We start from the raw sequence: 26,550 nt of genomic DNA, 5'->3' as shown, positions 1-26,550 counted from the left end.
GTGTCGATTATCAGTCTGACGGTTCACACCTGCTTGTCAGCCATTAATTCCTGATAATGGACACCTCATCGGGCATTATCCCTACATGGATCATAAAAGTGTGTAAGCTGCAACATTTGACATTCCAGTTTTGGTGTCCATTATGATGAGGAGTAAAGGGTTGGTTCGATGAAATTACAAACAAACATATTTCTCTGGTACCTCTGGTGATATCTTGGTGTGCAGACAGTTTTAGGGTTGTTTTGGTTTTGAGACATCGCTGAGATTTCTGCCTCCTTCTCAATACAATGGGTGTGAATGGAATTTAGCTCACTGAGCTCAAAGAATTGAAAAATCCCATCTGAAAAATCCCAGAAACAGAGTCAGCAATGCTCTGAATAATCCATATAACATATTGTCAGCAATTTCTATGCTGTCCTGTTTTTGTTTTTTTGGACCGACCCTTTAAAGAGAAACCAAATTCTAACCTCTTTGGCCACCGACAGCAGGTCAGATGAAGGCTCATCAGAAAACACATCAAAGGTGCAAGCACAGTGGGTCCATTTCTTCATCTCTGAAAGGATATGTTTGACACAAAGATGGTTGAAGCATTTTAAAAATTATATAATCAACCAGCCTGTATTATAAGTTGTAAAAGTGTCTATATGAAAATATTAAAATCAAATCAGTAAAATATAACAGTAGCAGTGGAAGACTGAATAACAATGGTAGGTTGAGTTTAGATCCAGAGGTCTGTAGAATTTATACTTAATCTAACCTCCATCATAGCTGTGTATGTTGTCTTTTCCTTGTTTGTCTCCACAGTCCTCACTCAGGCTTTGTTCTTTATCTCCATTGTTATCTTGAGATGCAAAGTCTTTCTCTATCAGATACATCACCAAAATCGTCTCCAGGAGGCTCAGCAGCATCAGACCAAAAATCCCAATGCAGAAGACCGCTGAAGGGAGAAAGCCATTATCATCAGCGCTGACAAACAACCAGACATTGGCTCAGTATTTGTGCTGTTCGTGCTCATATGAAGTGCAGTCCAATAAAGGTAAGACTCTAAATGTCTTTACCTATAAGTGGAATCCTGTCTGAAGAGGGCAGAATGTCATTGAGAATAAGCTGCATCACAGTGACAGCAAGCAGCACAGTGACCTTGAAGCTGAGCTTCTCGCCCCCGGTGTCCGAGATCAGGAAGGAGGCCAAGTCCAGACAGAAGAAGAACAGGATGGGTAGTATGAAGTTGGCCATGTAGAGGGCAGACCGCCTCCTCATGGTGATCTGTGATTTGAAAAGGTCATGTGGTTGATCTTCCAGTTTATGAAGCTCTAACAAAAGTTCAGCCAGGAAGACAATACTTTATCATGCTTAGATCTGTAATTTATTTCTCATACCATTTGTTATTCACTCCTCACACATATGCTCACTTGTACTTTCTTGTCATTGTCGAAGGCTGTCAATTAAAACATGAACTGTTCTGTCAGCTGATCAGTTATCCAATAGCACAAGGACACACTCTCTCTCTGTGTTAGCCTATCATCTTACTGCTAGTTCTTCCATGCTGCAGTTGTGCACACCCCCCACTTCCCCATCACCAACCAATCTTTGCAGATTCATCAGCCTAATCAATCTAAGCCTCATCAGCCACCACCACCAGTAGTGTGTGGCATCAACGCAGGAAGGTGGCTTCAGCCAATGCATCTTTCGCTCGGGAATAACTTTCAAACATAAACATGAAAAATATATAAAAACAAACTGTTGTGATGTTATGGGTAGAATATGTTAAAACAGAGGAAAATGGTTGCAAAAAAACTTTATTAGCCTATTTACTGAGGAATGGATTTGGTGTGAAGCCACGGCACGTAGTCGCAGTTGGCAAGCAACAATGACGAGCGGCACAAGGCACCATTTGGTGCCCTGTAAATCTAAGTGAAATGTGGTTTTATTAGTCTTGCTCACCAGACCTTTCTCAAGAAAAGAAAAGTCTGGCTGGGCCCACTCTCACTTTAAGATTGGAGAAAAAAACGCCCCGGCTGCTTGTATTTCTTTCAACCAATCACAATCGTTCTGGGTGGTGCCACAGCAATGGTGCTCTTGCAAAAATATTGCCGGGGGGAAACAGGTTTTGGTGTAACACGCCCACAAAAATATCGCCTACAGGACGCGAACCATGGCAGAAAAATGGCTACATCCCCGCAAGATCAAACACCGCAAAAGTTAGTAAAGGACGTGTTGAAAACGGTTGAAAACTGCTACACAGCCGGAGGTGGTAGGGCGGGACTTCAGCGGGTGGCTCGTTCCGCCCAATGAGAGGCTGATCTATGCAGCGAACTTTCGCCCACTCAGACTATGGTTTTATTAATAACACTGCCTAATAGCACTGCTGCTGGGCATTTATTGAAGTGTTTGTTTATTTCAGTCGTTGTATTCTGTGTTTGTGTGGGTGCGCTCACATTGAATAATGTGCATTGGGGTATAAAATAGATTCTCATCGTTGCAACAACTGTGCGGAAAATGTTCAATGTTATCAGGTTGTCAGTATTATTATTTATTGTTATTCAGTAACTGAAAATAATTTGTAAGTTGTTGTGAAAAGGCTACTTGACATGCAAAAATAATTGTTGCTTAGTTTGAGCTGATTTTAAAATTAGGCCGAAGGTGAAACTGCAGTATTTGTTTTACAGCTATTTTGTCTTTCTTTATTTCAGATATGTGAAGTGATTCGCGCATGGTAATCTATGAATAATGTTGACTTCAGAGTTCTGAAGCATGGACGTCGTTTTTGTTTGAACTTTTTTGACTGATCGAAATCTCTTCATCACCAAGGACAGTGACCAAGCTATTTTTACTCTTACCACTGGTTGGTAAGAGAGCTACATGTGTACATCACGGAGGTATTTTGTCATGCAGTGACTTTATGTGCACAAAACATGATAATAAAGTTTGCATTAATTAGTACTGATTCTGCTTCTGTGTTTCTTATGGTGGCCAGCCTTGTGGTAGGTTGTTGCAACGATGCTGATTTCTTTACAGCCATTGTGCCACAGTGCTGTAATATTTCCATACAAGTTTCAAATTTAGCAATAGAATATGTACTACATAACATCTGTTTATTTCGCACGTGCATGTAAGCTGTCGAGCAACGCGATATTCAGGGCAGCCCCCCCTGCTGAAAATATGCGCACATGGTGTCTGGACTCCATGGGGGATTTATTTTGCTTTGGCTGAAATACCCCTTGATTACAAATCTCCTCCTGGTTCGAACAACTAAAGACTTTCTGTGAACTCTTTGTCATTACTTCATCTGTTTATCTGCACACCTGTAATCTTTATTGAACAATATCTTTGATTAATCTACTTGTCTCTTCTGATTGAAATATACTTTGACAAAGGAATCTGTGTAGTCCCCAGGGAGTTACTGCCCCAGGCGAAGGAGGTCAAGTATATTGGGGTCTTGATCACAGTGAGGGTATAACAAAGTGTGAGACGGATCGGCGGTTTTTGCAGTGATGCTGGTGCTGCACCAGACTGTTGTTGTGAAGAGAGAGCTTAGCCAGAAGGCAAAGCTTTTTATTTACAAGTCGACACTGTGGATACAGGCAGCCCAAATGAGTTTCCTCCATAGGGTGGCTGGGTTCAGCCTTAGAGATAGGGTGAGAAGCTCAGACATCCAGAGGGAGCTTGGAGGGAGTAGAACCGCTGCTCCTTCCCATCAAAAGGGGTCAGTTGAGGTGGTTCTGGCATCTGATCAGGATGCCTCCCGGGTGCCTCCCGTTAGAGGTGTTCTGAGCAGATCCAACTGGTAGGAAAAGTCTACATGTAGATTTTTGCTGAAAGAAATAAGTACTAGCAATAAAATGTACTCAATACTTACAGTATAAACAACCATGCTTTGGTTGTATTTGAAGACGTTGCTGGTTTTCTGTTTGACTGTCATCTTTTTGACTGTCATGTTGACGAACAGCCACTCATACTGGTTCTCCATCACCTTGATCTTTGAAGCATCTAACATGGCTTCAAACTTTATTTCTTTATCTGATGTGAAAAATAAAAACAAAACACTTAAGTTTCTAATCAGGTAAACAAAGAAGGGCTGACTGTAGTGATATCTGCTGGTGTGTGTTCATGTGACAATTAACTGTTAAACTGATCACAGCACACGTTTGAAATCAAACACAAAACATACATGATTTAGATCAATGTCTAGAAACTTTTGAACACAATAAGTTAGCAGCTCACCATTGTGTAAAGCAGACTTGAAGGAGAGTGTGCAACTTTGAATATCAAAAGGGAATTTGTAAACTTGAATCCTGCAGGTACTGACCAGCACCTGATTGTTTGCAAGTTCAACAAGACCATGAAATCTAACAGCAATATAAGGACTCGGAGGAGCCTTGTTCTTCTCTGTCCTGTATGAAAACACATAATAGACACATTATGGCAAATTCCAGAGCAATCCATCAGACAGTTGTGGAGACATTTAACCCTTGTGCTACCCCTGGACATTTTTGTCCATTTCCAAAATTCAAAAATTCCCTCACAGACAAATGAAAGGTCACTGGGGGGTGATTTTTTGCATGGGGGTGTCATTCTGGATGAAATTTCAAAATCTCAACTGTCAGCACGAAAATCCATTATTTGACCCTGTAATGCATTTTTATCCCATCCATGACCCTTCAAGTAGACAAAAATGTCCATTTTCTAGAAAGTGTCCAACAAAAGGTCACGGGGGTGATTTTTGTCAAGGGGGGGGGGGGGGGGAAACCCTCAGAAGAGTGATCAGCTCAGCACAAACAATCATTGGTTGCCCTCTGCCCACACTGGATGACATATCCAAATCCTGCTGTCACAACAGGATCACATCCACAGCAATCCACAAAAATAGAGCCCATCACCTGTTTGGACTGATGCCCTCCAGGCGGTGCTACAGGTTAATTAAATCACACACCTCAAGACTCCGCAATAGTTTCTACTACCCCTGGGCCAACAAACTACCAACAAACACTGAGTAGTTAGTATTAACAACTGAGTAATTGAAAATAATTAAAGGGAAATTTTGGTTTATTTCAACCTGTCTCCTATCGTCCTAAATTTGTTACTAGTGACATAAAAATAATAGTTAGCATGTTAGCCGTTAGCCTAGAAACAGCCGGGGCGCATAGTATAGGCTGACCAAACGTCCTCTTTTGCCCGGACATATCCACTTTTCACGTCCTGTCCGGGGCGTCTGGGGGGGGGTGTTTATAAATTGATGATAATGTCCGGTTTTCCTTGTGTGTGTGTGTGTGCGTGCGCGCGTAATCCCCGAGAGGCTGCCTTATCAGCGGATCTCCAACACTCACAACAAGGAAGCAGCAGACACCCACAGCGCAGCATTATTCTAAGCTTCCAAGATGCCGAAGCGCAAGTGCAGCTTCACAGATGAACTGCAGAAAAAATTCCCAACTTACTGTCCCAACCCGGTCGGGATATAGGGGAGGCTGAGTGCACCGTGTGCAAAGCTGGCACATATCTCTGTCTAATAAAGGTGCCGGGGACCTCAAAGTTGGATTTTCTAAAACAGAAGAGGTATTATTTAGAACATTATTTCATATTATTTATTTATTTATTTGTCCAGTGAGACTTGAAAAGATAGCTATTATTTTACAAGTTGATTTTTCTAATACAAAAGAGACATTATTTCTATCATTATTGCATTCCAGAGATTTTACATTTATTTTACATTTATATTTATTTTTGTACAACTGAAACTTGTAAAAAGATTATTATTTTAGGCATAATAAAAGCAAGTTGAGTAACCTCTGAGAAGCCTATCAAAATTTCTGTCACTGGGAGATATTATTTTGTAATATAACTGAATTTTCTATCCATACATATAAACTTTAAATATATTAAAATGATAAGGCATCTTTGAGTAAACAGCGAGTATCATTTAAGTAGGCTATCTCGTGGCCGGGACGAGTGTCCTCTTTTTTTGGAAATCAAAATATGGTCACCCTAGCATAGTAGCATCAGACCTGTTAAAACATAAGTGAACGGGCAATCTTCAAGTGCAAAGTTAACCCACTAAACAAGCTTTTTCTCCACAAAGACCACCTCATATCGTTACGATAAATGTCAGAGAACATATAGAAAACAACATGTAAACGTGTTGTCTTACCTTACCGGTGTGGTGCCATGTTTGTTGTTTACCATTTAGCTCTGCTTTCCAAAGCGCGGCCGAAATATATCTCGCGAGCTCTAGATAAAGCCCAGCTGGATACTAACATTACTCCAGGTGGAGGTGTCTTGTCCTCGGTCACATCCAGACCTTGAAAATAAGGCTGCAACCGGTCCCATTCCTTGCAACAGAGGCATTCCTCTTCTGTGGGCACTGGGGCACAGCATCCACAGGTACACCACCGATCTCCAGAGCTACGCAGCCTTCCAGCAGCCATTCCTCCTCTCTCGTCTTCTACCTGTTGTGCCTTTCTCTCTCTCCTCCTCCGTTCTTCAATTTCACGAAGCTCTTCGTCAGTGTATTCTGGCTCAAATAAATAAGGGCGGCCATCAAATTCTGCAAAATCAAAATCTTCCTGCACAAAGTCGAATTCTGGCAAAAAGTCAGCCATTATTCTATAAATCTTTCATAAAATAAATGAATGAACCTTTCAGGCTACTGTCTGGTTGTGCCTTGCAGCTGCTGCGGCTTGTTCTTGCGATATTTCAGCCGCGCTTTGGGAAGCAGAGCTAAATGGTAAACAACAAACATGGCACCACACCGGTAAGGTAAGACAACACGTTTACATGTTGTTTTCTATATGTTCTCTGACATTTATCCTAACGATATGAGGCGGTCTTTGTGGGAAAAAAAGCTTGTTTAGTGGACTAACTTTGCACTTGAAGTAGGCAAGGCAAGGCAAGGCAAGTTTATTTGTAGAGCACAATTCGTACACAAAGTAATTCAAAGTGCTTTACAGAGCAAGAAAATGCATTAAAATCACAATACAAAATAAAAACATAAATAATCATTATAAAATGAACTTTAAAAGAGAAGAGTGCAGATAAGATCCTTTCAGTCATATGCACAGTGAAATAGAGCTGTTCTGAGCCTAGATTTGAACATTGTCAGAGTAGAGGCCTGTCTCACATCTTCAGAAATACTGTTCCAGATTTTAGCTGCATAAAACTGGAATCCTGATTCCCCATGTTTAGTCCTGACTCTGGGCACCAGCAGGAGGCCGGTCCCTGAGGTCCTCAGAGTCCGAGATGGTTCATTTGGCACTAACATGTCAGAGATGTACTTTGGTGCTAGGCCGTGGAGAGACTTGTACACAAGCAGAGCTGCTTTAAAGTCTATTCTCTGAGCCACAGGAAGCCAGTGTAGAGACCTGAGCACAGGACTAATGTGCTCGTACTTCCTGGTTCTGGTCAGGACCCGAGCAGCAGCATTCTGGATGTACTGCAGCTGTCTTACGGCCCGTTTGGAGAGGCCAGTGAGCAGGCCGTTACAGTAGTCTAACCTACTAGAGACAAATGCATGGATAAGTCTCTCCAAGTCAGGTTTAGACACTATACCTTTGATTTTGGCAATGTTTTTTAGATGGTAAAAAGCTGCTGATGTTATTGATTTGATGTGGCTGTTAAAGTTCAAGTCTGAGTCCATTATTACCCCGAGATTTCTAACCTGATTTTTAGGTTTTAGAGAGAGAGACTGGAGGTGACTGCTGACACTTTCTCTTTGTTTCTGTGGACCAAATACGATGACTTCAGTCTTGTCTGAATTTAGCTGGAGAAAGTTGTTTTGCATCCACACACTGACCTGATGCAGTGACAGAGTGAATCCACTGGTCCATATTCACCTGCTGTCAGTGAGACAGGTGTCAGACCTGTTAAAACTTACGTTTAAACAGGTCTGACACTACTATGCGCCCTGGCTGTATCTAGGCTAACGGCTAACATGCTAACTATTATTTCTATGTCACTAGTCACTTGAAACAAATTTAGGACGATAGGAGACGGGTTGAAATAAACCAAAATTTCCCTTTTAAAGCATTATTTAAGTCCCTACAAAGCTGTTAGCCAATAATTCCCTAACTTCCCCAGTGTCTGCACCCAGTAAGTGTTTTATTGATTCTCAATGTACATCATAATTACACTGTATGTGGCAGGCTATATTGGAAAATGTTACCATTTATTAAAACCCAAGACACTATGTTTTATCGGCCCATAAACTTTGTGAAGAACTGGTGTTTGTCAAAAGTGAATGTGACGCTCTGTCACCAGTGGTTGTAGTAAGTGTATGTGAATTTGTGAATGTAAGAGCATGCACATTCATTCAAACTTACACCTCTTCAATGATGAGATCTGGCTTCCACAATAGTGCAGAAGGAACTACTATATGTTGAAGTCCACAAAACATAGGGGGATGCCAACCAATGTGTTCGTTTGGCCAGCTCTACGCAGGAAAACAAGGGAGACAGGGGATCAGGAAGGAGAAAGAAAAAAGAATGAATAAAAAGATCCAATTTATGGGAAACAATATGAGTTTCTACTAATTATCAACAGGAGATAATGAGTAAAAACAAAAACAAACAAACAACAACAAAAAAAGTGCTGTCTGCCTCAGAGAGAACTCACCATATAAATCCAAACGTGAAGAACCAAAGTCTGGTCGATCTCTCTCTATGAGCACAGAAATACAGTCTGTGAGAAAATCTTTTACATTTTCACAGACATTAGGTGTGTAAGCATTTGCAACGGCCAATCAACATGACTGTTTGTAATCATAACCTGATAAGACTGATTCAGTCATAATCTGATTGCCTTGTATTGGTGAAGAAAATTTACCTCCAAGAAGAATCCAAAAACAGAGAATGATGAATTGAATTAAAGAGAGACCTAGTTTAACAACAACAAAACTATATCAGAACATCAGTTTACAAACTCTCACACTATAATCCAAGTCTCATTTGGATAATAGTGCTTCCCAACCTCCAAAACACGTGCATACAAGTAGTATGCATGCGCTCACTCACTGGCAAGATAACGATTTATCGGCGACCGAGAAGCCGGCTCCAGGTCCAATAATTTCCTCTTCGTAGGTGTCATGCTCCACAGTGACTGCACCCAGCCCACTGTGGGTCTATTAGGGAATGTACTAAAATATACCAACCGGGCTGCATGATGTGTGTGGTTTATGCACTGAAGGGACTGTTCTTAACTTATCAGAGGATGAGGGTGGCTGGTTGATTTTAATTTTATCTATTTATTTTATTTTGATCCCCCCTGTAGCCACAAATATTTTTCCTTGAGCTTTTTGAAGTGACTGGTGGAAAATTTATGACCCTTCACCATGAATTCGATTTTTAAAATTTAGCTGAGTTCATCGGATGAACTCAGTTAAATTTTAAAAATCGAATTCATGGTGAAGGGAAAAATATTTGTGGCTACAAGGGGGATCTAAATAAAATAAACCTCCTGAAGGTTTTTGTGTCTTATCATGTCATTACAAATTACATTATAGACGGGTGAGTGTGATTGGCACATCTGGGTCATGCCGTACTGTGTGTTAGCATGTCCAGTGTGTTTTCATTTATATACCTACAACTTATCCTGTTCTGCTTTTGTGCCCTATGGCAACTTAAAAGCAGCGGGCATAAGGCCACTGGTTGTTTTTTCTTTGTCCCAGTGGACAGCACATCTGGGTGATGCTATAGAATGTGCGTTAGTATGTTGGATGTTTTTCCATTCACATCCCTACAGCTGCGGAGCAATGCCAGCACACAGTCCCGTTCTTATGCATATCTTTCTCTCTGGTGCTGCTGTGGCTGACACCGGGAACTGTTGGATGGGTCTTCCAGGTCCACTGTATTGTATCTAACCTCAGCATTTGTCTGTTGTGCTCCATATGATCCCTGTCTCATAACTGATCAGACTTTGATCCTGTGTCTGCTCATCCCTGTGTACACAAGGTATAGGCTATTTATTTATTTTATATCATCACACTACTACGTATTAATGTAAGCAGGGGATTTCAATAACAAGTGGAACTGTGAATATAGAGATGGGTATGAAATAAGCTCTAATAAACTGAAGCTTCTTTATTTTGATCACCTGCTATGAAAAGGAGCCTCATTAATTTAAAATACCTAGTCATTCTTCTGAGGTCATTTTGGTGAAAGCAATGCAAAAGTAATAAAATAGGTAGTCTCGCTCACCAGACCTTTCTCAAGAAAAGAAAGGTCTGACTGGGCCGACTCTCACTTTAAGATTGGAGAAAAAAACGCCCCGGCTTTTTTTTATTTCTTTCAACCAATCACAGTCGTTCTGGGTGGTGCCAGCAACGGTGCGCTTGCAAAAATATTGCCGGGGGGAAACAGGTTTTGGTGTAACACGCCCACAAAAATATCACCTACAGGACGTGAACCATGGCAGAAAAATGGCTACATCCCCGCAAGATCAAACACCGCAGAATTTAGTAAAGGACGTGTTGAAAACTGCTACACAACCAGAGGTGGTAGGGCGGGATTTCAGCGGGTGGCTCGGGTTGTAAGGTGTACGGTTGTAAGGTGTACAAATGGAGATAACTAGTAATTTGCCTAACACTGCATACGACTGGATAAACCACTGTAAAGCGTCTTTGAGTACCTTGAAAAGCGCTCTGTAAATGTAAAAATGTATTATTTTTATTATTATTATTATTGTTATTAAATGAGAGTTGGATCACACTGCACAAATTGTGAGAGTTTGTAAACTGATGTTTTGATACAGATTTGTTGTTGTCAAACGTGGTGCCCATTTACTTCAGTTCATCAAGAATTTTTTCATTTTGGGATTCTACACTCACCATGCAGGAGGCATGCGAGAAGACCTGAGTTTAGTTCATGAATTTAAGGTAACACGTTGTAATTGATATACATATGATCATCCTGTGGGTGAAGTATATGACAGAAAAATGACAGAAAACTTACCACATCTAGGACGTCATAGACCTCCATTGTGAGGCATACTGATGTATTCGTTTTGAAGTGTTTAACAGGTCGGGCTGAGGTGTACAGTTCATTGTTTTTGTTCAGGTTTAGGAATTTTAAAACATCCTCATAACCACACTGAAGCTCAGTGGACACCTCATCTACAGCAGAAACATCAAGACATGTCGTCAGTCAAAGAGTTCATTTGTCAACTGGAACTTAAAAGCTTGTTTTTTTGTTTTTCTGTACATCAGATTTACTGTATATGCTGTTCATTGGCAGCTGTTCATTCTAATGTATATTTTAGAAGAAATGACAAACGGTAATCTGTGGGGAGGGATCCGCTGCTCATGAATTCATTATCAAACTCTGAAAAACATCAGCTCACAAATGTCTTCCATAATATCCAGTGTTTGTGGTCACTGAAAGGCCATTATCAGATGGGCGTGGGCAGAACCGCAGGGTTTTATGTCATCAGTCCACTAATGATTTTTTAATGTAAGCATTTTACAGTAAATCAACTTTAAATAGGGCTCTTCATTTGAGATCCATCTGCTACACATTGTCTAAATGCATCTAACATCAGCCCACGCCAATCCTCATGTATTCACAACAGTCAAAGTCTGATTAAAGACATACAGTACAATGCAGGATTTTTCTAATAAACGGTGAAGGGACTCACACAGAAGTAGTGTCTTTCAATCATCAACTTTGACCCTAGAAGTGTTTGGCTGTGTATTTTCCTGCAGAGACTGCCCTCTGCCTATATTTTTTTATTTCCTTCTTTTTTTCTGCAGTCGGTGCTGTTGTGTACCCTCACAGCAACCAGAGGGGTATTCAAGAGAGTGGGTTTAGTGAAAACTCTGAGTGTGTTAACTCTGACATGAGGGAAACTCATTTTTTTTTTTTCAGTTCCAGAAAGAGAGGTAAGTCAAACTCTGAGTCAATCACCATGGCAACTGACTCTATGAACCAGCGAGCAGGTTTTCTTTAAGAAACCCTGAGTTCACCCTGTCTCCTCCCTACTGCTGAGCCTGAAGCAAGCTGGCACAAAGACATGGATTGTCCGTATGTAGGAAGTCTGATCGATATCGAGGTAGAATTAATTCACAATGCTTTACGCCGGGGGAGGATCTTCAGACCCCGTTTAGATGTGTTGTCTTTCCCCAATGAATATCTGTTTGAACGTTCAAACATATTCTATTGCTCGTCTGTCCGTCCTGGAAGAGGGATCCCTCCTCAGTTGCTCTTCCTGAGGTTTCTACCGTTTTTTTTATCCCCATTAAAGGGGTTTTTTGGGGGAGTTTTTCCTTATCCGCTGCGAGGGTCATAAGGACAGAGGGATGTCGTATGCTGTAAAGCCCTGTGAGGCAAATTGTGATTTGTGATATTGGGCTTTATAAATAAAATTGATTGATTGATTGATTGATTGATAATGACATAGCCACTGAATGACAGCTTATTTAAGCTACTTTGTTTAATAAATCAAATATGAATAAAACTAAAGAAAGGTACAGTCATGGCCAAGTAAAATATGCCTTACCTGTTTGAATGATGTGTTTATATTTATTTGCTGCTTTCAAGTGTGTTTTTCCCCTGTGAGATTGCACCTACATGAAAATCATTTTTATTCAAAACCACTCCACCACTTTTTCACCTGTATGCTATGATGATGTCAGTTCAGAGTGAGATTTTTGCTAGGTGGCGAGGGGGGGGGGGCTTTAAATAAGTCATCAACTATCTATATATGCTTAAAATAGCTGCTGAAATTAGAAAAATAAAAATTCTTTTTTAACATTGTTTTGGGGGGGCATTTTGCCTTAAATTGACAGGACAGTTAAGCGTCGAACCCGGGCCATACACTTCCCCTTAATCAGGAGTGCCCTCCGTAGCTGCGAGTGTAACTTGATTTGGAGTGACACTCGGTAGTGAAGTGGTAGTGGGTAGGGAGTGGTTTGAGATTGGGCCAAGGTGTACCTACTCAGAGTTGATTGAACTAATTAGAATCTGCTGTTTTGGAACCGGATACTCAGAGTTTCCCAGCTCAGAGTAAGTCAACTCAGAGTTCAGGATTAGACTCAGAGTTTGTTGAACGTCCTTCCTGGAATACCCCTCAGGTGAGGGCGGAGATATTTACAAAGGTAGCAACCGTGCCAGACCGCAAGCAGCATGAGGCACAGTGCCGTATAAACAAGAATATAGTGAAACAGAATGCCAAACAAGAGTGAATCTGGGGTTGGCTATTACTTTTGTTTTTGCTGGTGAGCATGTTTACAAACAGTAACTGACAATCCTGCATATCATACCTCTAAACATTTTGTCTATTTGCTGTTTACACCGCTAAAATATGTTTCAAAAGTGTCTGAAGTTTCAAGACTTTGATTATTAAAGTTACAGGAATAAATATTCATATAACATATTACTGTGCACTTTCAGAGTGTTTGTTGCCCATACGTACCTTCGGCACTGTCATCGAAGTAGTAGAAATGTCGATAATCAAAATAATGTCCACCTGACAGAAAAGAGTATACAGGTCTTACCCTGATTCAACTGAAGCAGTTCACAGTTTTGTTAAACTCTTAGCAAAAACTCTCAGTACACAGTTTCGTATCAATGTTATCATTTAACATCCTAAAATATAATTTTGAAATGGCTTTGAGATTCTGTGATAACTGCTACAGAGTTAAATATTTATACATATAATCACTGTGCTCTTTTGGAAGGTTTATTTCCTGTACTTACCTTCCTCAGAGTTTTCACTTGACTTCAGTAGATTATCAAGAAGCTCTGGTTTCTCTGAGTAATTGGAGGTACTTCCATCTGAAAGAAAAGAATAAACAGCTCTTTAGATTTAATACTTTTTTCATTTACTGCCTTCATTCACAGCGTGATTAAGTGCATCCGCAGATAGTTTTGTAGCTGATGTTTAATTGGTTTTGAGAGTCTTTAATAACTGTGAGAAATATAAATATTCACATATATATAATTACTGTGCATATTTGGAGTGTTTATTTCTGTTCTTACCTTCCTCAAAGCTCTGATTTGACTTCTGTTGATCATCAGGAAGCTCTGTGTGCTCTGAGTAACTGAAGGTACTTCGATCTGAAAGAAAAGAGTAAACAGCTCTTTAGATTTACTATCATTTTCATGAACACACATCTCCTGCCTTTATACACAGCATGATTAAGTGCATCTGCAGATAGTTTTGTAGTTAAGGTTTTTAACTGATTCTCCATCTCAGAGATTTTTGTCTCTACCCTAAAACAGTGGAGGTGAATGGGATTTTATTGACAATTAAAAATTCAGCAGCAATCTCTCTTCCCAGGCACAGTGTCCCTGTTACTCTAAATTATCCACATATCACACCGTGAACAGATTTTTTTAAAAGAGACATTGCTTGTAGAATTATTATTCTTTGTTTGTTTTTCATGCTGTATAACAAAACTCCATTCACCTCCATCATATTGGGGTAGCAACAGAAATGTCACACCTGCATGCATCATACAGAATTGTTCCAGCTTACCTGTGAGGAGGAGCAGAAAGAGGAAACCTGCAAGCATCATGACTGTGAGAGGTCTGCACAGTCAGTGAGCGTCCTCTGAGCATTAACTGTGATGTCTGGAAATGTGCGTGGCAATAACAGTATCATTGCCTTGTAGCGGAGAGGGCTGGGCAAATTTAGGGCTGGGGGGGATGTCATTGGTCTACTGATAGAAACATAGCATTATGCAACAAAGCTGCCTGGAACTGCCAACACCCTCGACACTTAGCCGCCTGTGGGCAAATCAATTCTGCCATCAAACCATAATGTAGGAGCTGCATCTGATGGAAGTCTTCAGTGAAGCACACACTAACAACTACAGTGTACATTTATTAACAGTAAACAGGCTACACCTGCTCTCAGTTATGACAGTCGTGCTGAGTTTTCCCAAACCTCCCAGGGCACAGTCAATTTCATAACCTCTCTTACCACTGAACATCTTGTTCCTCTCAGTTGCCCCTTTTGATAAAGTTGCAAATTCTGCAAATACCAGATGGGCCGGCCCACCTTGTAGGCTGCAAGGTCGCCGCCAGCAATGTTGGGAAAAATAATTGTAGGGGAAAAAAAGAAAGACCTGATGACTTGATGCTGGAACAGCCCATCTGATTAGTGGTTACATGGTCCCAGAATTGTCAATACTCTACCTATAGTAGGGCAGGTGCAGTGGTACTGGTCGTGGTCACCTCCCCCATCCCTTTAGGTGGATCTGTCCATCATGTCATGTCAGACTTCAAGGGTCGAGACAGAAGATTGGAGAAAGCGGACTGAAAGTACAAATGAGAAGGTAGCTGCCGGCAGCTGAGAATGAGACATGACAACTTCTAAGCAGATGATACTGTTAGTGCTTGGCTTGCTCATGTGGTGAAAGTTAGGGGGTGATCGCACAGAAATGAGACGCTAGAGACGCGGACGCTTCAAAGACGCTTGAAACGCTGGAAGCGCTTATTCAATTCGTGCAAGCTACTGGCATCTGACGCTCAAAAAAGCTGAAAATATTTTAACTTTTCAGCGTCTCCGCGCATCTAGAAACGCGTGTGTCTACAAAAACGCGTCTAAAAAGACGCCGGAAAAACGGCCGTTTGAAAAGACTGGCTGGCTTGAACGCCAGTCACACGTGCCATATCATAGGAAAACAATTGTGTTACTGGTGTCACGCTTCTAGTGTTTTATCTCTGTGTGATCGCCCCCTTAATGGAGCTCACCAGTTAGCTGATTCCTGATGGCCAATCCACACCTGATCAAAGCAACTTTGAACACGGTTTTGTTTGGCTGTTTATAAAGCTTAAAGTATAAATTATCGTCCAATCATGCGTTTCACTTTTTGCATGTGTGTGTGTGAGTTTGTGTATGAGTGTGTGTGTGTGTGTGTGTGTGTGTGTGTGTGTGTGTGTGCACGTGTGTGTTGTTTGGAATATCTGATTCATTATGTAAGCAAACTTTGTTTTTGAAATTTAGTATCGCATTTGTAGTGTGAAGTCATGCTTTGAAGTGTGTACGTGTGTGTGTGGGAGTGTGTGTGTGTGCGTCTTTGTTTGGGTGGTTGTATGTGTATGTGTATTGTGTGGTAGCTCTGATTCATTTTGTAGGCAAACAGTTTTTGTAATTTAGTTTACACACCTGTGGTTTGAAGTTGTGCATTGAAGTGTGTGTGTGTGTGTGTGCGTGTGTGTGTGTGTGTGTGTTTGTGAGTGTTTGTGTGTGTGTGTGCCTGTGTGTGTTGTCTTTAAGGTCTGAATCATTATGGAGGCAAAACTTGTTTTGAAATTTCGTTTACACACCTGTAATAGGAAGTTGTGTTTTGTAACACATGCACACACATGCAAAGTTTGTCTATATTGTTTATTTCAGATGACATGTTTACAGATTACAGATTACAGAACGTTTATTTCTCCACATCTTCAAAAAAAAAATACAAAAAAAAAACTTGTTATATAGTAGCCTATATGTATATGCTTTGTATTATGGACAAGCAAACAAAAACACTTCAACAGTAGTACATTACATGTCCACATAAGAGAACTTGATATGAACTTAAAAAGGGCTACACTGAATTTTTTATATGTTTTAGCATCTATTTAAAAGACTCATTTAACAGTACAATTTTGCATATTACATATCAAAGGCATGTGTTACTATAACTTCATAGCACAGCCACACTGGTGTCAAAGGCTAATACAGAGTATATGTGTTAGACATGTAGCAGTGTGTAAAACATGCAGCACTACTGAGGGACTACATATGTCAGAACTTTGGTTCAGGACACACCAATTTATAGTTGTAGCAGAATAGCACAAAGAAATGCTGCTTTTCTGTCTTGTTGTAGACGTAGTTGTTGACATTGTTTAAAAAAAACAACTTTACTGGAATCATCATGGGAAGATGATGTTGAAGATAAATAAAAATGCACAGTGTCTGCCATTAATAACAATAATAATATAAATTATTTGACTGCAGAGGCTTTTTAGTAAAGACAATGAACTGCAGCATTGGGTCGTCAGAAAGAAATTATTTTAGATTATCCCGTGGGTCCATGTATTTTGTTTGTAACAAGTCAATGTGAACCCTCAGTAGTCGGTATTGAGCAACAATGGGTCATTGTTTTCTTTGGTCCAGACCTGTGAACAACAACCACATCTGGGACACCTCATGATGTTCCAACAGAAAGTCTAACATGTCTGATTTTCTTTTTTGTTGTTCTGGACTTCTCCCGTCACAGCCATCACTTTGACCAATAGGAATACAGAGCGATCTGCTGCTATGGACAACTGTATGACAACAATACCCCAGGGTTTTTGATTATTTCCTCTAGAGACTTTACCACACAGAGTAAAAAAGGGAAAAATGATGGTGTGAACAACAGAGGCACTTTATCAACTTGGTGAGTACTGCCATTAGCATCAAGCTAGCAAACAGTGTTATTTCTTCATAATGGAGGATATAAAGTAATGAAATTAACTTTTACTCACCACAACTGCAGAGGCTACCAGCTTCATTTCAAACATTTAGAAACGGGCCACTGTTTATTATTCCCTCTGTATTTTTCTATTTTTACTTTTTATCCGCTCCTGTTTGCCTTGATAAAGTTAATGCATCGTGCCATCATTTCAAACTCAACACTTCCTGTATCTGTATTAAATTAAAAACCCCTTATAACTTCGGTTGAGAGAATCCCTTAATTTTCTAAACAGGCTATTATTGTGAAACATTTGCAGGAACTTGTTGCGGAAGACTCAGTGACTGCCATAGTTTGCATGCGGTATGAAATTCAAATTTAGCTCCTGCCACCTGGTGGCACTTTTTATGTTACTACAACAACATTTCGGCTGGCACATGAACAGCCACAGTGACTGAAATAATAGAAATAGTAATAAAAATAGGACAACATTAACCCGATGACTTCACAGACGTCATGAAAGGTGATCGGGGATGATTGGTGTGGACTAGCGTGAAGTCTGTTATGTCTGTCGGCCAAGTCACAGCACAATCGATTACACAATTATGACTCCACAATCGCATAATCTGACATAGTGACAGAAATGTTGTGTAGTGTGGGCCCAGCATTAGTCATATTTTTAAACTTAACCTCTACTCATCTTCTGCATAGCTCCATATTGAAAAAATAGCAACCAAAAACACACTTGCCATTGTGATGTAGAAAATACAGAAAACTTTGTTGATTGTTTTAGCCACTCCGGTCCAGTAGCAGGGCTTCCCTTTTTCCATCCTGCATTTATGAACCAGAGTGAGTGTTTTCTCCAACGCCCTCAGCTCATCTGAGACCTTCTCCAAGGCATTGGACTCCTCTGTCAGTTGGCTGCTGCTTCCCTGCCAAGTGATTTAATGGACTGGTAGTTAACAAGGTATAGGACCTTATCAGATTGTAAGGTACTACATTTGACATTCCAGTTTTTATGTCCATTGTAATGAGAATAGACTGGTTGGTTCATCCAAGTACAAACATATTTTCTCTGGTGTCTCTAGCGATATCTTGTTGTGACAGTTTTGAGATAGTTTTTGGTTTTGAGATATCTCTGAGATTTCTGCCTCCTTCCCAATACAATGGGTGTGAATCATATTTTGCTCATTGTGGTCAAATAATCATGTTAAAAAAGCCATTAGCAAAATCTCTTTCCAGAAATCAGTGTCACTTTGAATAACCCAAAGAACATACTGTCAACTGTTATGCTGTCCTGTTTTTTGTTTGTTTTGTTTTTTATTATTTGGTCGAATTTTAAAATAAAACCCAATTCTAACCTCTTTGGTCACAGACAGCAGTTCAGATGGAGGCTCATCAGCAGACACATCACAGACACAAGCACAGTGCGTCCATTTCTTCCCTCCTAAAAGGATATGATCGACACAGAGAAAGTTGTAGCATATTCAACATGATGTATTGCAAGTTGTAAGTGTGTCTCTATTCCAATCATATTAGTAAAATATGATACTAGCAGTGGAAAACTGAATAACAATGGAATATGGAGTTAATATCCAGAGGTTTAACTTGCACTTAATCTCACCTCTATCATATTTATGTATGTTGGCTTTGCCCTGTTTGTCTCCACATTCCTCACTCAGCCTTTGGTCTTCATCTTCCTCATTGTCTTTGGATTCAGAGTCCTTCTCTATCAGATACATCACCAAAATTGTCTCCAGGAGGCTCAGCAGCATCAAACTAAATATTCCAATACAGTAGGCCGCTGAAGAGAGAAGGCCGTATCATTAATGTGGATGAAAATAACCACGCATTGACTCAACATATGTGCTGTTCCTGCTCATATAAAACGAAGTCGGATAGAGTAATGACTATGAGTTTCTTTACCTATAAGTGGAATCCTGTCTGAAGAGGCAGGCAAAATGTCATTGAGAATAAGCTGCATCACAGTGACAGCAAGCAGCACAGTGACCTTGAAGCTGAGTTTTTCACCACCAGTGTCCGAGATCAGGAAGGAGGCCAAGTCCAGACAGAAGAAGAACAGGATGGGTAGTATGAAGTTGGCAATGTAGAGAACAGACCGCCTCTTCATTGTGATCTGTGATTGTAATTTTTTTTTTTTTCAAATTTCAGTTATTTAATCTTCTTCTCATATATTTCGACAAAGCACACAAGTTGCAAAAAAAAAGGCAATCTATTTGTGTCTGCAGTGGTTAAGGAGCCTACAATCTACACTGAACAAAAATATAAACACAACACTTTTGTTTTTGCTCCCATTTTTCATGAACTGAACCCAAAGATCTAAAACATTTTCTATACACAGAAAAGACCATTTCCCTCAAATATTGTTCACAAATCTGTCTAAATCTGTGTTAGTGAGCACTTCTTCTTTGCTGAGATAATCCATCCCATCTCACAGGTGTGGCATATCAAGATGCTGATTAGACAGCATGATTATTGCACAGGTGTGCCTTAGGCTGGCCACAATAAAAGGCCACTCTGAAATGTTCAGTTTTATCACACAGCACAATGCCACAGATGTTGCAAGTTTTGAGGGAGTGTGCAATTGGCATGCTGACTGCAGGAATGTCCACCAGAGCTGTTGCCCGTGAATTGAATGTTCATTTCTCTACCATAAGCCGTCTCCAAAGGCGTTTCAGACAATTTGGCAGTACATCCAACCGGCCTCACAACCGCAGACCACGTGTAACCACACCAGCCCAGGACCTCCACATCCAGCATGTTCACCTCCAAGATCGTCTGAGACCAGCCACCTGGACAGCTGCTGCAACAATCGGTTTGCATAACCAAAGAATTTTTGCACAAACTGTCAGAAACCGTCTCAGGGAAGCTCATCTGCATGCTCGTCGTCCTCATCGGGGTCTCGACCTGACTGCAGTTCGGCGTCGTAACCGACTTGAGTGGGCAAATGCTCACATTCGATGGCGTCTGGCACGTTGGAGAGGTGTTCTCTTGACGGATGAATCCTGGTTTTTGCTGTTCAGGGCAGATGGCAGACAGCGTGTGTGGCGTTGTGTGGGTGAGCGGTTTGCTGATGTCAACGTTGTGGATCGAGTGGATCGAGTGGCCCATGGTGGTGGTGGGGTTATGGTATAGGCAGGCGTATGTTATGGACAACGAACACAGGTGCATTTTATTGGTGGCATTTTGAATGCACAGAGATACCGTGACGAGATCCTGAGGCCCATTGTTGTGCCATTCATCCACGACCATCACCTCATGTTGCAGCATGATAATGCACGGCCCCATGTTGCAAGGATCTGTACACAATTCCTGGAAGCTGAAAATATCCCAGTTCTTGCATGGCCAGCATACTCACCGGACATGTCACCCATTGAGCATGTTTGGGATGCTCTGGATCGGCGTATACGACAGCGTGTTCCGGTTCCTGCCAATATCCAGCAACTTCACACACATGTGTTGCACTGCGTGAGGCAAATGGTGGTCACACCAGATACTGACTTGTTTTCTGACCCCCCCCCAGACCCCCCCAGTAAAGCAAAACTGCACATTTCAGAGTGGCCTTTTATTGTGGCCAGCCTAAGGCACACCTGTGCTATATTCATGCTGTCTAATCAGCATCTTGATATGCCACACCTGTGAGGTGGGATGGATTATCTCGGCAAAGGAGAAGTGCTCACTAACACAGATTTAGACAGATTTGTAAACAATATTTGTGAGAAATGGTCTTTTGTATATATAGAAAATGTTTTAGATCTTTGAGTTCAACTCATGAAAAATGGGAGCAAAAACAAAAGTGTTGCGTTTATATTTTTTTTCAGTGTATTTACTATTAGGCTCAAATTGATATATTTTCCCATCTTTGCTGAGCAATTTTGTGTGAAAGGAATTAAAAGCCTGTCCCAAATAAATGCCTGTTGAGTTCAGTGATTTAAGCAATGAACAGCATGGGCTATTAATTGAAGTTTTACAGTATGCAGCTCTTCCCTAACTGTTTACTTTATTGATCTAAAAAGGTGATGATATGTCAACGTTGCCTTCGCAGCTTGTTTCCCACTGCCCCAGTGCCACAAATAAATAAATCAGTTATTGCAGGTTTGATGAAAAGTCGAATTGGAACAGCAGAAAGTCTACATCTAGATGTTTGCTGACGGACAAATGTATTAACAGTAAAATGTACTCAAATACCCAACATAGAAGAACATGTACTTACTTGAGACACACTGAGGTGGAAAAAAGTTTCTATTTGTATCTGTCTGTATCTGAGAATACTTACTGTATAAACGATCATGCTTTGGTTGTAGCCAAAAGTGTTGACAGTTTTGTTTCGGACAGTCATGTTGATGAACAGCCACTCGTACTGGTTCTGCATCACTTCACAAGACCAGTCTGCGATCTTTGAAGCATTTAGGATGGCTTTAAATTTTATTTCGTCATCTGAGGGGAAAAATAAAAGACTGGTCTCTTGTCAAGTCAACATAGACAGACTGAATGTAGTGATGTCTGTTAGTGTGCATTCATGTGACAATTAACTGTAAAAATGATTACAGCACACATATAAACACACCTCAGATTAGTGTCAGGACACTTTTAGACAGGTTACAAGCTTACCACAGTGTAAAGCAGACTTGAAGGAGAGGTTGCAGCTCTGAATGTCAAAGGGGAATTTGTAAACATGCATCCTGCAGGTGCTGACCAGCACCTGATCATTCCTATATTCGACCCAACCCTGATATGTAACACTGAGATAAGGACTTGGAGGGGCCTTGTCCTTCTCTGTCCTGTATGAAAACAAACAAACACAGTATGGCAAAGTGGTGGTGCTAATTGAAAAGCCAAGGGATCTTGTTATCTGGTAACAAGACTCCTCTGATCTGCACCACTGGAATACAACACAACAAAGACTGCACCGGAACCACAGCTCTTCTAAGCCAGGCTCATCCACAGCAGAAAACTGGCACCTAACAAGCAGCACAAATAAGCCACCTTTTATTTATGGACTGGTAACATAACAACTGGGCACAGCATTTGTTCAATAGTACAGGCTAAGCAAGAATTTTAACTTTTGTCAATGTATGTGTAGGGTGCATTGATTTGATGTTTTTCAATCTGTTATTGTTGTGATCTTTTTGTAGTCAGCTTATTGGGTAGTTGGCCTTGCCAAAATTAAGCTAATGTTAGTTAGCTAATGCTTCACAGAGACAGTCTTCCATGCAACTAAACTCCATTTTTACTAACCTGGCACCTTTATACATCATAGATCATATACACATATAGTCTAATTTGGCTTTTAACATGATTACACATGCGGAGAAGGAAGTTAAAGCTTCTACTCTCACATGCTCTATTGTCATGTGACTGTCCACATGCCTCTCTAGTTGTGACTTCACCCTTTTCTTTATAGTTTTACCTGGTCCCCCCATTTTGTCCTACAGGCCTTAGACATTGTGAGTTCAGGCAGCCATTCTGTCTTTGCACACACACACACACACACACATTTACACTTCCACATCTGTATATAGTTACTAGTTAGGATACATTTGTTAACCCTAAGTTAAGTGAATTGATAATACCCAGTCACATAATGCCCCCATAATGAAACAGCTGTACTGTGTTTTTAAAGCAGTCAATACAATTCTGTCCATTTCATTACTTTATATTCATATATATATATATATATGAATATACAAATATAAGTTGGATGGTAATCTGATGGAGAAATAAAGAAAGAAATCAGTTATAATTATCATCCACTTACAGTAATTAATTTAACCCAGACGGATACGATCATTATAAGCCATTTCCAATATATGTCGTATTTGTATAAACATAATGGTTCAATATGTGCTCAGCTTTGTGGTCCTCATTCATGGCGTTATGTCTATTTCTATGCAAGAACATTGAGAGTAAAGTTTCTTGTACATGTACAGTTAAAGTGATTCTGTTTCTGAATGTAACATTTCTCCTAAATTTTGCCTGACGTACCTATTAAAAACATTCAAAGGGTATCTTTGATAACATGTCCACTACAATCTGCGTGTTTGAACAGTTTTTTAATACAAGAGTTTGACGTGATGGAGCCACTAGTGGGTGTGATTAAATCTTGAATGGTTCTGATAGAGTTGTGTTTCAGACTTTTAGAAGTCAGTGCACAGTGAAATACAATACATTTATGTGATAGATTTTATTAGATAAAAACACGTGTGTTTAGCCCTGCTGTATAAATGTTTTGGCATCCAAATGCTCTGAGTTTTGCATCATTATACTGCAGTATATGATCCTCTATCAACAGTTATTGTTGTGAGTGTATGTGGATTTGTGAGTGTGAGAGCAAGCACACGCATTCAAAACTTACATCTCTTCAACAATTAGATCTGGCTTCCACATAACTTCAGTAGGAAATAATACATGATTAAGGCCACAGAACATATCTGGATGCCACCTAATGTGGTAATTGTTCCATCTCTAAACAGGAAAACATTCAAGGGAGGGGATCAGAAAGGTAGAAAAGAGAGAGAGAAAGAAAGAATGAAAAGATGCAATTTAAAGGAAACAATTTGAGAATGATGAACAGGTGAGAATGATCAAAAGTGACTATCTCAGAGAGAACTCACCATATAAATCCAGACGTAAAGAACCAAAGCCTGGTCGATCTCCCTCTGTGAGCAAAGAAATACAATGTGTGTAAAAATCTTTCAGTTTTAATGTAAAATACATGTTCGCAGACATTACACTTCATATATCATATATCACAAACAACACTTTAGTTAGTAATAGGGCTGTCAGCATTAACGCATTGATAGCAATGCGATCAGGTCAGAACATAACAAATTATTTTTTTAAAATCACTTTAGGACAGACGGATGGATGGACGGATGGACAACCCGAAAACATAAAAAACATAAAGACAGGAAACTCACCACATCCAGGATGCCATAGATCACCATTTTGAGGTCAACCCATGTAGTAACTTTGTAGTGTTTAACTGGTCGGACCATGGTGTACAGGTCATTGTTCTTTGTCAGGTTCAAGTATTTAAAAAGATCCTGATAACTGCAGTTACCCTCAAAGTATAGCCCATCTACAGCAGAAACATCAAGACACATTGAGTTTATTTATTAAAGGTAGTAAATAAACAAATGTTCATTTTTACAAACATTCTGAGAATCCTCTCAGAAAGCTCCTAACTTAGGCTAAAAACTTTTAGTGAGGAGTCTTAGTTTAGAAGTGATTTAGGAAAGTTCTTAGAGCAACTCTGAGCCAGGAAGGGACAGAAACTTTTACCTCAGTGAGGAGGTGTGGTTGACCCTGTTGCTAGGTATGATGCATTCTTTTAAGATATATGATTGGTTGTCACAGACATGCCCCTATGCTGACCTGCAAGGTGTGGACACCCAGTGGAGATGAGATGAACTGCTGACTGTGAAAGTGTTGTCATTGTTAGTGTGAACACTCTGCTGATGGAAGGTTGAGACAGATTCAAGTCATCACTGCTGCGCTGTTCCAGTTTTCCAAATATCTTAGTGTTGTGATCATTTTATTTTTGCCGTTATGGTGTCAGGTGGGAAATGTGTGTGTATCCCTAATGACATCGACTATATATATTATGCCTGCACAATCTAATCTGTGGTATTTAATTTCCTCACTGTTATCCAGCGTTTGGAGAATATTTCTCTGACCTCTTTGTGTTTCCACCATTTTCTCCTCTGATTAAGAAACTCTTAAGACTCTTAAAAGTCCTCCTCCCTGCTCTAACAGATTTTCACCTTAGGTCTAAGATCCTTTGTGAATAACTTATCTTTAGAAGGACCTTGTCTTAACTTTAAAGGGATTTTTTTTTTTAGAAAACCTTACAATTCTAAGAATTCCCTTAGAATTTCATCACTAGGAGTGACTCTTAGCACCAGATCTCATTTTTTGTGAACATCAGATTTACTGTATGTGCTCTAACTGACAGAAATGACAAACAGTAGTCACTGTGGGGAGGGATCCACTGCCTCTGAACTTTTTATCAAACACTGACCAACACCAGCTCACAAATATCTGCAGTAGTAATAATATCCAGTGCTTGTGGTCACTGAAAAGCCATTATGAGATGGGCGTTGGCAGGACTGCTGGGTTTTATTTCATCAGTCCACTAATGATTTCATTTTATTTATTTATTTATTAATGTAAGCATTTTTACATTTAGTTAAGTTTAAAAAGGGCACTCCATTTGAGATTGATCTGCTACACATTGTCTTAATGGATGCTGATTGAATTAAAGCCAGGAGCACAATTTTATGGGCAAGTAAAACCAGCATTGCAATGGGACAATAATCTAGGCTTGGAATCACAATATCAGTCTAGGCCAGTCCTCATGCATTCAAAACAGACCATGCCATCTTCTGTGAAGTGCTTTTTCATTTACATTTTACACTAGTCACACATCTCTACTTTTATTACTACACACAAAAACAACCAACTTCAAAAAGATCCAAAATAGTTATGACCAGGTGAGTGTCTAAAGTGCCAATGCTATAGGAATAAATATTCATTTATGTAATTACTCTGCACTTTTGGAGTGTTTATTTCCTGTACTTACCTTCCTCAGAGCTCTGATCGGACTGTTGATCATGAAGAGGCTCCAGTTGCTCTGAGTAATTTGAGGCACTTCCACCTGACAGAAGAGCATAAAGGTTTAACTGTTGGCAAAATCTCTTTCAAAACACAATTTTGATATTTTATCAGTGTCTACTGACATCCTAAAACATGTAACTTTGAAAATAAAAAAGTAGGGTCATTAATCAGATTTACTAAATACTTTCTCACTTAGCTCTGCTTGGTTAAATTGGTTTTAAGATATCCCTTTCTGAGATTTTTGCCTGAACCCTGAAATAATTAATGTGAATGGGATTTTATTTCTGGAGATCAAAATGACAGTTAAAAAAAAATCAACAGCAAGGCCTCCTCAGGAAACGTGCTCCTGTTACTGCAAACTGTGAACAGATTTCTTCTTTTTTTGTGGAAACAGTATTATTTCAGTTTGTATAACAAAGCTCCATTCACCTCCATCATATGACAGAAATGTCACAGCTGCATGCATCATACCGAATTGTTCCAGCTTACCTGTGAAGAGGAGCAGAAGGAGGAAACCTGCAAGCATCATGACTGTGGGA

The 26,550-nt window shown here is 40.1% G+C and overlaps 2 protein-coding genes across 2 annotated transcripts; both read right to left on the bottom strand.

The window, feature by feature from the left end:
• Positions 1-407: 407 nt before the first annotated feature.
• On the bottom strand, positions 408-14,497 carry LOC117247540 (5-hydroxytryptamine receptor 3A-like). The gene is made up of 12 exons (XM_033612122.2): positions 14,461-14,497; positions 13,962-14,039; positions 13,680-13,757; positions 13,396-13,449; positions 10,938-11,116; positions 8,605-8,649; positions 8,313-8,422; positions 4,225-4,394; positions 3,860-4,020; positions 1,059-1,266; positions 758-937; positions 408-553 (listed from the first exon to the last, which is right to left on the bottom strand). Exons 1-12 carry the CDS (start codon positions 14,495-14,497, stop codon positions 408-410), a joined length of 1,446 nt encoding a protein of 481 aa, XP_033468013.1.
• A 2,545-nt stretch (positions 14,498-17,042) lies between these two features.
• Positions 17,043-24,498, bottom strand: LOC117247539 (5-hydroxytryptamine receptor 3A-like). The gene is made up of 9 exons (XM_078163690.1): positions 24,313-24,498; positions 24,007-24,051; positions 23,748-23,857; positions 22,004-22,173; positions 21,669-21,829; positions 19,298-19,508; positions 18,996-19,175; positions 18,733-18,818; positions 17,043-17,093 (listed from the first exon to the last, which is right to left on the bottom strand). Exons 1-9 carry the CDS (start codon positions 24,496-24,498, stop codon positions 17,043-17,045), a joined length of 1,200 nt encoding a protein of 399 aa, XP_078019816.1.
• Between the last annotated feature and the right edge of the window lie 2,052 nt (positions 24,499-26,550).

Source organism: Epinephelus lanceolatus, chromosome 21, assembly GCF_041903045.1.
Source record: "Epinephelus lanceolatus isolate andai-2023 chromosome 21, ASM4190304v1, whole genome shotgun sequence".
Lineage (NCBI taxonomy): Eukaryota > Metazoa > Chordata > Actinopteri > Perciformes > Serranidae > Epinephelus > Epinephelus lanceolatus.
Note: the sequence above shows the minus strand (reverse complement) of the source record. Positions and strands in the feature narration are given on the sequence as shown.

Coding starts and splice junctions, on each gene's coding strand:
- LOC117247540 (XM_033612122.2), bottom strand. CDS start 14,497: ATGCTTGCAGGTTTCCTCTTTCTGCTCCTCCTCACAG. Junction 14,040..14,460: donor CTTTCTGCTCCTCCTCACAG/GTAAGCTGGAAC, acceptor CTTTTCTTTCAG/ATCGAAGTACCTTCAGTTAC. Junction 4,395..8,312: donor GATCTCATCATTGAAGAGGT/GTAAGTTTGAAT, acceptor GTTTTCATACAG/GACAGAGAAGAACAAGGCTC.
- LOC117247539 (XM_078163690.1), bottom strand. CDS start 24,498: ATGTGTCTTGATGTTTCTGCTGTAGATGGGCTATACTTTGAGGGTAAC. Junction 23,858..24,006: donor TTTACGTCTGGATTTATATG/GTGAGTTCTCTC, acceptor TTTCCTGTTTAG/AGATGGAACAATTACCACAT. Junction 18,819..18,995: donor CATACATAAATATGATAGAG/GTGAGATTAAGT, acceptor ATATCCTTTTAG/GAGGGAAGAAATGGACGCAC.